This window comes from Pelodiscus sinensis, chromosome 14, assembly GCF_052426305.1.
Source record: "Pelodiscus sinensis isolate ZL-2025 chromosome 14, ASM5242630v1, whole genome shotgun sequence".
NCBI classification, from domain to species: Eukaryota; Metazoa; Chordata; order Testudines; family Trionychidae; genus Pelodiscus; species Pelodiscus sinensis.
The window spans coordinates 12,093,604-12,105,988 of NC_143065.1; the positions used below are offsets into that span (position 1 = coordinate 12,093,604).

Consider the following 12,385-nt stretch of genomic DNA (forward strand, 5'->3'; position numbering starts at 1 on the left):
CAGCCACTCTCACCCCTCAGTCTGCCCACAAGGGGTGTTGCCCTTTCCTTGGCGTGGAGGAACCTCCCCAAAAGTTCACAGCTACCACACTGCCCCTGTTAAGGCTCCTTTCTGCTGGGATGCTTATGGAATGCTTGGAGCAGCTGGCAAGCAGTGCAATTGGCACGCTGTCCACTCAGCCTTCCTCCACCTCCTGTATCCCAGTCATGTCCTGACTGTAAGCTCCTTGGGGGCAGGAACTGTAGGTGCATAGTGGCCTTGCATAACAGGGTCCTGCTCCCCATTTACAGCCCCCCAAGCAAATGATACCGTGCAGCCAGGCTGCAAACTTTGCCCATCAGAGTCGAGAAGGAGGATGTACCTTCATGGGCATGGAGCCTACCATAGGGGAAAGAATAAGTCCAGATCGGATTCCTCCAAGCTCTGCCAGACAGTCTCTTCTACTCTATCCTGCTCCCAGAAAACCCCTGTGCCCAAGTGTGATCGGAGTTCAGCTGCCCATCGGCATCTGGGCAGGACCCCACCTGGTCAATCCCCGGATAGCGATGGATTCTGGGACTGTTACTGGAGCCAGGAGAGCGTGTCATTCAATCTCCCACCAAGACCACAGCTGGTGTCCCCCCCGAGCAAACATCTCCCCTGACACAGCAATGGGTGCAGTCCCCGCAGGTAAATTAACAACATGCAGCCCTGCACGGAGGCGACTGAACCATTTAATGTGTTTTATTAAAACTAAAAAGTACAATTTTATAAGCGGAATAATAACTTACTCCAGAGCGTGCCGCTGTGTTGCTCACACAAGGCACGCGTGTGTCTTTCCGACCACAGACTGTTACTTCATATGACTCTACGGCCGGGTGGGCATATAATCAATACAAGATATTACATGGACCAAGAGGAGAGCACAGAGTCAGCTGGGTCCCTTTGCAACAGAGGCTGCCTGGAGCATGCGGCTTTTACCACATGCCCCTCTCAGCAATTGCCACTTTCTTGGTCTCTCACCTCCTGGCTTCTCCCTTCCCTCGGACATGGCTGGATCTCGCTCTTTGGGCTGGATAATGCATGGCCTAGCACCAGCTCTCAAAAGAAACCTGCGCTTAGTTAGTGAGCGTCTCGTACCTACATGTAAAGGAGTTTCCCACCTGCATGTGGGCAGGCCTGTGAAGTGTATAATTGGACCAGCCACTGTCAGCCCTCCACGGCTGGTCTGTTGGGGGGAGGGGTGTGTCAGAGAACAAGGGGGAGAAGGCTGGCTGTGAGGGGGTGCCCCTTATACCATGACGTGCTGAAGGAGTTGATTAAACTCTTGAAGGAAGGTCAGGATGATCTGCCTGCCTCTCACAGGCCTAGTCCCTCTCTCTTCCCTGCAGCACTAGTGCACCTGGGGCACTCGCCTTATTCCTGGCTAAGGCCGCACATCACGGGGCATCCCGGGGTAAGACACTGGCAGCCTGGCACTGTCAGGACACCTCTGGTTTTCTGATTAGTCTGGATGCTGCAGGGAAAGCAGTAAGGCCCAGCATGAGTCTGTGTCTTACAGACACCTCCAAGCACACCCGTGTCACGCTTGTGCCCAGCACAATTGCATCAAAACGGATCTCTCTCATTAGCCCCCTGGTTCACATTTACCTATCTAGTTTCCATTCTAGTGGCCTTATTCTGCCTTTAGCTACCATTGTATGTGTAACTTCCACTGGCCTTTTGGTGCTTAAAATGGCCCAAATATACTAAGAGTGCTTATTTCTGTGCACATGCAATCCCTAGTGCGCACACAAGGGATTTGCACACACGTGTGGGCACTCACACCACGTACATCGCACAAGTTGGAACACATGCAAAATTCTTGTGAGCTTCTGAACATCTGGGCCACCCAGCTTAGCTGACAGCCCAGTTCCTATCTCTGGGGTGAGGATAGTTTTAATCCAAATAACCACAATGCCCTGCCACAGGCTGCCTTCATACAGAAAGCCTTCCCCATATATGTAGCACATCTCTTTCTCAGTGACCCCGCTGCCTCCACATCCTATGTCCCCAGCCTCTCTGCTCCCCTTCAGTCACCATGGAAGGCCAACGTGGAGATGCGCACCATTGGCGGAGATCCAAAAGCAGCTGCCGTGACTACAGTGAAGAGTGGCTATGAATCCAAAGAGCATCTCAAAGAAAGGCGAGTTGATCACACACTTACAGACACAAACATCCAGTCACGTCACAACTCAGTTCCGCCATCTGTAAAACTGGAGTAATCCTACTAGTGTGGTTTTGTTCTGTTTATTTTTAAGCCTGTACCCTAGCTGTTCAGAATAGAGCTATCTCTAGTAAAACCACACCAGCCTGAGATCTGGTCAGTTTCACATCAGGAGTTAAAAGCAGTCCTCTCTCCCTGCCTTGGGTCAAATTTTGTGGCTTTACAATAGCATTTTTGCCTCTGTTGCTGCACAAGAGACTATCAAGCAAGGGAAACTGACTATATGCAAAGTGCTGCCACATGGAAAAAATGAAGAAGGTTGCTCCTCTGATCTCTTTCTGTTATAGTAATCTCCAGTGTTACATATAGCAACAGTGGGCGAAAGCTTTTTTTAGAGAGACGTCTGATTTCAACTCACTGCATTTTGCTGCGGATGGTTTTTACGCTGCAGACATAACCAGTTACACCCGTTTCAAGTTCTTCTTTCATTACCTAGTCCAAAAAAGTACTGTTTGCTTTCGCCAGCTTTCTGATGGGTCTTATTTAGGCATCCAGAAATACATGAAGCACATCACCTTCGGATTGGAAACACATTTCTTTAGTATAGCAACACCTGCTGCTCTGCCCCCCCCCCCAGCCGAAGTCAGAATGCTCCATTTGTGATGTTTCATGTGCTAGTTGTGGAGAGAATCATGCAAAGTTGTTGGCTTTTTTAACTCGAGGATTTGTAAACGCTTTGGGAGAGAGCCCTGTTTTCTTACTGTTTGTGGGATGCCTCACATTTTGTTCTGGATGCTACATAAAGAATGGCCATCCAAAGCAGATCTTTCTCTAAAAGCTGCTCCAGGAATGAGTTGGGGGAAGTCCTATGGCCTGTGTAATACAGGAGATCAGACTCGACGAGCACGCTGGTTCCTTCTGGCCATGTAATCTATGAATAAAACTTTAGAGCTAGCTAATGAAAGAAACTTGAAGGCAGGAGTGGGGAACCGTTTTTTGGATTGGGGGCCACTGATGCACAGAAAAATCAGTCGGGGGTGGCACAAAAACTAACCTCACTGACATGGCCCCCAACTGAGAAGCAGAAAGACGCTCCCCCTATTCCCCTTGCACACCAGAGCCATGGGGGGGCCTGGGCTAATAGATTTTGTGGGCTCCCCAGGCTCTGGAGTGGGGCTCACCAATGCTGGGGAGGGGAGTCCTGAGCTTTGGAGGCCAGATCCAGGCAAGCTAGGGGCCGGATCTGGCCCCTAGGCCATAGGCTGTAGAGGCACATGGTTCTAGCTCCTGAGACTGCAAATTCAGTCCCTCCTGCTGACAACCAGGGTCCATCGGTTTTACATGGAATGAGCACGGCCACACTGCAAAATGACCTGGAGCCACACAGCATGAATTAGCAGCACACAACAGCTGCAGCGGAGCTGGGCTAACTTGCTCTTGTAGCCTGCAGTTGCATCCCCACTGCATTACTAACTCACCTGTAAAGCGCCCCTGAACTTGAGCTGGAGATATTGGTGAGTCAATGGGTTGGTTTAGGGGCAACGCTCCAGTTGTGTCGCATTCTCACTGCAACCCGTCTCCCTTTCAGGCTGTGTCTATTCTGAGCTTTTTCTTCAGATCTCCCCCGGGGCCAGAGCCGCCAGTGGTCTGCCCTGGGGCTACCAGCTGCTGCGCCAAGCAGCTGGGCGATGCACTTTCTGGAGAAGCCATCAAGGTGGTGGTGGAACACCAGGGGCTGCTTTGAGCGATGGCTCCCACTGTTGCTAGGAAGATGTTGCTGCACCAGGGCAAGAGCCACGGGAGAAGGTGAGAAAATACAGGACTGGCCAGCCAGGCTCAGACCCAAGGGCCGTCTCCCCCAGTCTGAGGGTGGCCAGCACCAGATAACTAGGAGGAACTCGGCAGTAGCATCTGGCTGAGCTCTGTTATTACCCCCCTGGCATGGACAGAACAGTAGAGCATCCCGCAAGCTTGGATCCTCTCTAGCAATACATGGCCTCAGCAACGTGCAACGAGGGAGCCAAAGCTAAACTGGCTTTTCTGTGGCTTTAGGTGTGGCATGTGCCCCTGCTTGAGCAGAGCTTTCTAAAGATTTGCATGTCCCTTGATTTAGTAGCACCCTTGCCCCTGCCAGGCAGGCTAGAAAAGGCCACATTTCAAAGCCGTGACCCAATCCCCAGAGGTCACAGCTGTCAAATGACTTCTTTAAAGTGCCAGAGGGGCTGTTTTTACAGTATTTTAACCCAGAGATCGCAGCAAGCAAAGGACTTAATGGCAAAGGTTTGATCAGGCTGCTCCAGCTGTCAAAATCCCACTGTTCCTAACACTCTTGAGAGCCAAGAGCGATTTAAAGCATCCCCATCTTTTCCCTGGTCCTCTAAAATACGATGCGGGAGGGCGTGGGAACTGGGTTCTTCCAGGTTAAATGCTGTCACATTCTCCCAGAATCCACCCCGCAAAGAAACCAACATTCACTGAATGCTAAGGCTGCTCAGATAACCACGCCAACAAGTCTCAGCAGGAGCTGTGTTGGTTTGTAACTTTAAAAACGAGCTGTCCTGTGATACCTTAGAACTAGGTTTGCACTTCCTGGTTTGCAGCTGGCTAGGTCCTTGTATAGCCCCTCTTCACCAAAGCATCTGAATGCCTTCGAATCATCACTTATCAATGGACTTTATCCTCAGAATGCTACTGAATTACTATTAACCCCATTTTACAGATGGGAAACGGAGCCTGAAGGGATCTGCCTGAGGTTGCCAACGTATCTGTCTAATTAGCAAAGGGTCTCCCAAGTCCCCTTTCAGTGTCCAATCCTTAAGACCATCCCTTCTCCCTTTACCTCACATAGCCTGTGTTGTACAGGAGGACCAATTGGATGATCAAATGGCCCTTTTGGCTTTAAAATTCTCTGATTCTCCAATTTTCCAAAGAATGCAGGGTAATCATACGGTTTGCCTCACATCCTTACATAGGTATTAACAAGATGTCATAGCTTGTACTTATTTCCTCCAATGTTTAACCCTAATGCCAGTTGTAGTGTCATAATAATTCATTATCGCTTTATTGCCAGACTTTTCATGCAGTAATTCTATGTGAATTCTCACCTTTCTAATGGCCATGTGAAAAGTTTAATCAACAGCTTATACATCGTTTTGAACCAATTCCTCGGGTGCAACTCAGGGTGTGAAATAGTTAACTAGAAAGCTGATTTGGTGGCCTATATGTGCTACCTAATTGTCACTATTACTGTATATGGATTATGTTGCATGTGTCCTTTTTACTGTGTTTATTTTGGTACAAAGGGCAGTGTTTCCTAGTGGATAGTGCACTGGCCTGGCACTCAGGAGACATGGATTCTATTCCCAATGCTGCTGCTAATTTAGTGGGCAATCTCAAGCAAAACACTTTCCTGGCTTTGTGACTCAGTTCCCCCATTTATAAAATTAAGTTAACGATCTCCTTTGTGAGGCGCTTTGAGATCAACAGCTGGAAAGCACTAGAGAAGAGCGAGGTATTAACAAGATGGCAATATGGATAGTATTGTAGAAAACACTATTTGATCATGTAATTAGAGCCAGAAGCCTAGTGCAGGAGTGCACAGAGTAGCTTGCATCAGGTTTGCAAGTCAAGAGCAATCCAATGCCCACAGAAGCCAAGAAGAGGATTCCGGCTGCCTGGATCAAGCCCTTGACATTAATGGAATCTACTTGTGTGGTTAAAGTCGAGCACGTGCACAAGTGTTTGCAGGACTGGGGGCCCTAATGAACTTGGTGAGAACATCGTACAGCAGATACATTTCAAATGCAGTTGAAATCAAACCCCGTCGCTGTTGGAAGAAGGCTGCACACAGCTCCTCACTTAAGGCTAGTTTCAGACCAAATTTCAACATTCAAACCTGTCATTTTTAAATGGAAACAAAAATGTTTTTAAGAAACAAAGCAAAAGAGTTTTGTTAACACAAAAAATTTCCCAGTGCCAGTCTAAACAAATGTTTCTGTCCTCTTTGTTTCACCCGGATGAATGGGTATAGCTCAGCTCTATTATTTAAACCCACTCCAGGCAGAGACCACGCCTGGAAAATTTCAGCCCTAAAAAATTACAAGCAACTGAAAACGGGATTTGAATGGAAACGCTTCTGCAACCTTCGTTCTAACAAGTCATGACCAAGCCCCACTAGAATGTAACACAAGAACAAGTGAACTGGAAGGAGTCAGGGTTCTGATCACACAAATTACTGGGCTGTTATTCGCTCCATTTGTAAATCAGGTGCGAGAGCCAGATGCCCACAGATGGTAGAACTGGCTTCCTAGTTCCATCAGAATGTGTCTATGTATATTTATCAGCGCACTGTTAACTGTACACAGTGCCTGGACCAAAACCTGTTCTCTGTCATGGGGGTGTTGAGCCCAGGTAACCAGTGTAGTCAATCACGTTACCCCAGATTCATGCAGGGGTCAGAGAGAGCAGAATTTAGTCCTGCCTCTGTATCCATGCAGATGGCCTAAGGAAAGGAGGCATCCAACTGGCTGGAGGAGGCTGCGAACACTTGCAGTTGTCTCACTCTGGGTTGCACTGAGAAAATAATATGGAGATATACTTATCTCATAGAGCTGGAAGGGACCTTGAGAGGTCGGGTCCAGTCCTCTGCCCTCATGGCAGGATCAAAAGAACCATCCCTGACTGATTTGCCCCGATCCCTAAATGGCGTCCTCAAGGATTGAGCTCCCAACCTTGGGTTAAGCAGGCCACTGCTCAAACTGCTGAGCTAGCCCTCCCCCCAATGTGGCCCCTGGGAGTTGGCTCACCCACGGGGCAGAAGCGTTTTCTTATGGCTCATTTCCAAGGATCCAAAAGGCTCACGCTGGCTTTGGCAGCCAGGATCTATCTGACTCAGCAGGCAGCCAGCAGCTGAAACCCGTCAGCAGCCTGCTTTGCCAGTCTCACCAGTGATGGGACAAGGGCAAGGCCCAGCACAGAAGGGCATTTAAAGGCTCCTATTTCGACGGATCCAGCATCCAGTTCAATTCAACAGAATCACAAACCGGCCCACTGCGGATGGCGCTCCGGGTGCGTGCTCCCTTCCCACAGCAAAGGGGCACGGGAGTGGCAAAAAGAAGCTGGCATGGGAACATCCCACAGACTTCAGTCGTAAAACCACCCTTGCTTACAATGGGCCCAGAATGCCACCTAAGCGAGCTCGGCTTTTCCATCAATGAATCCCTGTCCCAAGAAAGGCAACTTAATGCGCAGGGCACAGAATCGGGCCTCAGGAGACAGGGGTTCTGGTCCCAGCTCAGTTACAGTGTGAGCATGGGCAAGTCATGTCCCCCCTGCTGCCTGCCCGGCTTGTCTCTACACGGTACACAGCCCCCTCCGGCCCTCTCAACATGCCTGTAGTCTCCTGCGCAGGAGTGACCAAGATCCACCTGGTCTGGCTGCCGAATGATTCTACAGCTCTCAGCAGGGTCCTAGCACCTGTTGCCCTGGTGGCGACTGTTGCCACAGAAATGGGATCAAACATGCACGTACTGCAGGGTTGCACAGCAAGCGCCAGGTTATGTCGCCCAATGCACAGAACACTAGACTGGGAGCCAGGAGATCTGGATAGGGACTGGATGGTTGTCAGGGCAGCGACTGTGTGCATGCTCAGCACCTACCAACTGGGCTCTGTTCATGGTGGGGGATCATAAGGGTGAACGTAACGCACATAAATCATAAGCATCATGCCCATAAGCATTGTGCCCATTTACCGGAGCAGATCAAAACCCAGCCCCCCGTTTGTATTGCACCTGAGGAGCGATCAGTGATTACTCTTGTACTCAATTGTGCGGAAAGTCAGCCAATGAAACCCTTATGGAGGTGCTGACAATCTGTCAGCCTTCTGATCCAGAGTTGGGAGGAGGGAAGGATCAGTGGGAGTGGCACATGCCTTTCCCTTCACGGTGAAGGGGCGGAGGTGTTCGGAGTGAGCCTGTCAGTTACTGAGACCATCTGGCTATCTGGAAAGGAAAAGGAAAACCCCGCCCGCTACGCCCAGGTGGATACCTGTACCCGACCTCTCTCCACAAGGCTATAGTACAGAGCCAAACAGCAGTGAAGCAAGAAGAGACTCATTTACCTAGCAGTCTTCTGGCTGGCTGGTGGCCCTAAGTAACAGAGATCCAAAGGGATTAGCTAGGCCCGTATTGTAGGCACGAGAAGCACAGTAAATTAATCCATAATTAACACATGTATACCAACATGAAACCAACAGCAGCCACCCGGCTCTGCCTCTACTACTACAAAGGATTGTGAAGTTCTACCAATGAGTCCCAGGTCTACCTAGAAGGGTCTTCTCCCATGGAGCCACAAACTCCTGCTGAGGCCATCAGGCGTGGAAGAGAGGTGCGCACTGGATACCTCCCTGCAGACCTGATGCAGGTTCCACTGGACTTGAGGTCAGACAGACAGACACTCCCACGGACTTCAGTAGACAGAGGACCAGGCTGGGGTCCCCCTGGACAAAGCTCATTCTCGTGCTGTCAGACCCACAGCCCTAACTCCCCTCCCTCGGTGTCCACCGACTCTCGCGCGTCAGCTCCCCTTCCCGTTCCCCGGCGGCGGCATTGACCAAGCTAAGCATCTGGCTCATCGGAAGGTATATTCATCCATGAACACACAAACGGCCTTGCCACGCGATAGCGCACAGGAACAGTTACCACGATTTCCAGCTCTGGCTCAATCGAGTGAACGTTCAATACAAGACCAACCAGGCTGGGAAAAGAAGCATGTTCTCCTTCAGAGAGCAGAGCACAGCACAGCGCTACTGACCACCTCTCCCCCCTGGGGGGAGTCAGGCATCCTAGCAGCCCTGGGGAGTGCTGGGGTTGCACCGTCTGTGCATTGATTGGCAGGACGGGCACCGGCTGGGAAAACAGATGCTGCAGCTTTTTGGCTTCTACACCTTATGGTGGTTCTGGCTTGACACTCGGGCAGCCGCAACTCATCCCCGGATGTCTGCCTGGCAGAGACAGGCAGGAGGGGGACTCCCAGGAAAAGCACAGAAGGAAGTTACCAGCAGAGTCCAAACTTCCTTGGTAAAGCCCACTTCTGCCGAGTCCTCTACCCTGCAACACTTCGTACCAACTGCCCCCCTCGCTGCTCCCTAGTTAGCGGGGGAGTCATCCCCAGCCCAGGAAGGCAGGGTCCCTTCTTCACAACTCCTCACCCGAGGGAAAAGAGCTGTCTCTGGACCGCTCCTCCAAATAAGACAGGCAAGCCAGTGTAATCCTTGCACATGCACTCGGATCTCGCTGGGCCTAGCGCCGCTTCCCCCACCACCCTGATCCAATGGGACTGCGTCGGCACAGCTCACGCCATGGTCCCTACGGCCACGTGCACTAGCAAGTGTGCGTGTCTCCTGCAGCCGCAGTGGAGGAGTGAAAAGAAAAACAAAACAGAGCCAGGAACATCACAGGGCCATTAACAATGCAAGGCTGGAACTCGCCACGCGCGAGACCACAGCAGGTGGACAATATTACAACACTACGCCCCAGGAGGGGCTAGAACCAGGTGTATGTATATATGTATCTATATAATACTGACGTAGGCTACACCTCAACATATGGAGTATATATATTATATACACACATACATACAGACGGGAACACACACCTAGTGGCAGGTTAGACGGATGTATGTGCCTTTCTGAAGCCCAAGGCTAAGGGGGTACCGGAAATGGATATTTTTTAAGTCAAGTCCTCTGGATGGATTTCAGGTGGTCCCACAAAAATGAAATCATACCAAGGGGTAGATCCTCTTCCTACTTATCTCTAGTTACCCCGGCAAGTGGCAGCCACAATTTGGTTTGAATAAGGCACAGTTCAACAGCAGGTGCTAACAGTTAAGACCACGCGCTGCTAGTCAGTGGCTACTCGCCGCGATTCGTCCGAACCAGCTAGCCAAGCAAAGGTCGATGGCGGCCTTACGACAAAGGAGTTTGGTTACTGAAGGCTCTGCTGAAGCCGGACTGTCGTGAGGAAGGCAGGGTGGTTGTGACTGACAGGAGAGCCAGTCCCTGCCGTCGGATTGGGTTTTGCCCCCATTAGCTCTTCTCCTGGCCTGCCCGGGTGGGAGTGGAAGGCAGCAGGCCCTCTCTCTGTGCATGCTCGATGATGGCCGTGTAACAAAAGAAGTACTGCTCGGGGGTCTGGATGCTGAAGGCCCTCTGCGTTCTCATCCGCATCACCGTCTGGTACACGTTCAGCGTGCCCGTGTCCTGGAGCTGAGAGAGGCAGATGTCCAGCGCGCAGAAGGTACCTGAGGGATGGAACAAGCAGGCACGCCATCAAAACACCATGTCTGCAGCTGCACCACCCAACGGAAATGCCCGACAGCCCTGCCACTCCCAGCTCAGGAGTCCTAAAATCGCAGCTCCCCTCAGGGAACTCCCTGCCCTGAAGGACACAGGGAGAGCACCACGCCACGGCAACACGCCCAGAAGGGTCTCACGCAAAGGACCCGCCCGGTTGGGAGCATGGGGAAGAGCCGCCCTCAGGCTGAACACACACGGCTCCCCCAGAAGGACGGGAGCGAGCTCCCGCCTTCGGGCTCATGCAGGTTCAGGACAGCCAGGAAACGAATCGCAGCCACCCCTCCGTGTGCGGCACGAACCTGGAACTGGAAAGTACCGAGGGAGCAAAGGATGGTTTGGGGAGACCTTCCCAAGCCCCACGCTTTGGGGGGCTCTGCTGCGGCCACCTCACCCATCCAGTGGACAGGACAGACCCCATATTTTTGTTAGCCACAGGGCCCAGGGCGGTTGGTCTGGCTGCCAGGGGATTACTTGGGGGAGGCCTGGAGCTGGCAGCAGGGCTCAGGCCTCCCCCCACGCACTGCAGTGGTGGGAGCCGTGGACAACGGAGCGGAGCAGGCTGCTGGGTTGCTCCGCCATGGTGAATATGTGGGGGGGGGGGAGGGAACTGACCCCTGCTGCCACCCTGGGCCAGGCCCCCCGGTGGTCCCTGGGTTGCATCTCCCAGGGAAGGGGTGCAATGGGAGTGGAGGAGGTAGAAGCAGGGTGGGGATGGAGCAGGGGCTCCACCCCCACACCTCCCTACAGATGGCCCTGCGGGGGAGGGTGACTTGCCCCATGGCTTCACAGTGGGTCTGGAGAGCATCCCATGGGGGGATACAGGACGGAGGAAGGGGAGCTATTTCCTCAGAGCGAGAGCGCCTCCCAGGGGTTCACTGGGAATGACACCAGCAGGGCTTCCCTCCGTTCTCGCCATTTCCACTTCACAGCCTCCCGCCACCCCAACGGCCTGCTCTCTGGGACGGAGCGAATTACCTGTCCTGCCAATGCCAGCGCTGCAGTGAACCACCATGGGCGGCCCCCCGGCCTGACCCTTGAGGCGAGGCCCCAGGGCACTGGCCGCCACTCTCTGCTGCTGCTTGACCGCCCCCAGGAAGTCGATCAGAGTGGCAGCTGAAGACGGGACGCCGTAATCCGGCCAGCTCAAGTACTGGAAATGGGACACCAGGCGCCGCTCCCTGTGCTGCGTGCGAAAGCCCCATCGTCAGCGCTCCTGGCTTCCTTTCCCTCGCCCCCGGAGCGCCCTGTCCCTCCCCATGCACAGCGTGAGACCCCAAACCTCCCCCCTCCTCCCGGGAGCAGTTGCACAACAGCCACTGAAAGGCCTGCGGCCCACCCCCACCTCGCCCCCACCTCGCCCCCGCCCATCCCCTCGTGCCCCTCTTCCTTCTGCTCCTCCCTCTCCTCCACCCCCGCCCATCCCCTCGTGCCCCTCTTCCTTCTGCTCCTCCCTCTCCTCCACCCCTGCCAGTCCCCTCGTGCCCCTCTTCCTTCTGCTCCTCCCTCTCCTCCACCCCTGCCCATCCCCTCGTGCCCCTCTTCCTTCTGCCCCTCCCTCCCCTCCACCCCCACACTGCCCATCCCCTCGTGCCCCTCTTCCTTTTGCCCCTCCCTCTCCTCCACCCCCGCCCATCCCCTCGTGCCCCTCTTCCTTCTGCTCCTCCCTCTCCTCCACCCCCGCCCATCCCCTCGTGCCCCTCTTCCTTCTGCCCCTCCCTCTCCTCCACCCCCGCCCATCCCCTCGTGCCCCTCTTCCTTCTGCCCCTCCCTCTCCTCCACCCCCGCCCATCCCCTCGTGCCCCTCTTCCTTCTGCCCCTCCCGCTCCTCCATCCCTACCCGTCCCCTC

At 53.2% G+C, this 12,385-nt stretch overlaps 1 protein-coding gene across 1 annotated transcript in view; it reads right to left on the bottom strand.

The window, feature by feature from the left end:
• Positions 1–707: 707 nt before the first annotated feature.
• The window catches only part of PTPN9 (protein tyrosine phosphatase non-receptor type 9), a 63,434-nt gene continuing 51,756 nt past the window's right edge, over positions 708–12,385 (bottom strand). Inside the window, exons 12-13 of the mRNA XM_075897389.2 lie at positions 11,514–11,721; positions 708–10,483 (exon numbers count right to left, since the gene is read on the bottom strand). Of these exons, the coding sequence (XP_075753504.1) occupies positions 10,269–10,483; positions 11,514–11,721 (423 nt within the window). The 3' untranslated portion in view covers positions 708–10,268. The remainder of the gene's footprint in view (positions 10,484–11,513; positions 11,722–12,385) is intronic.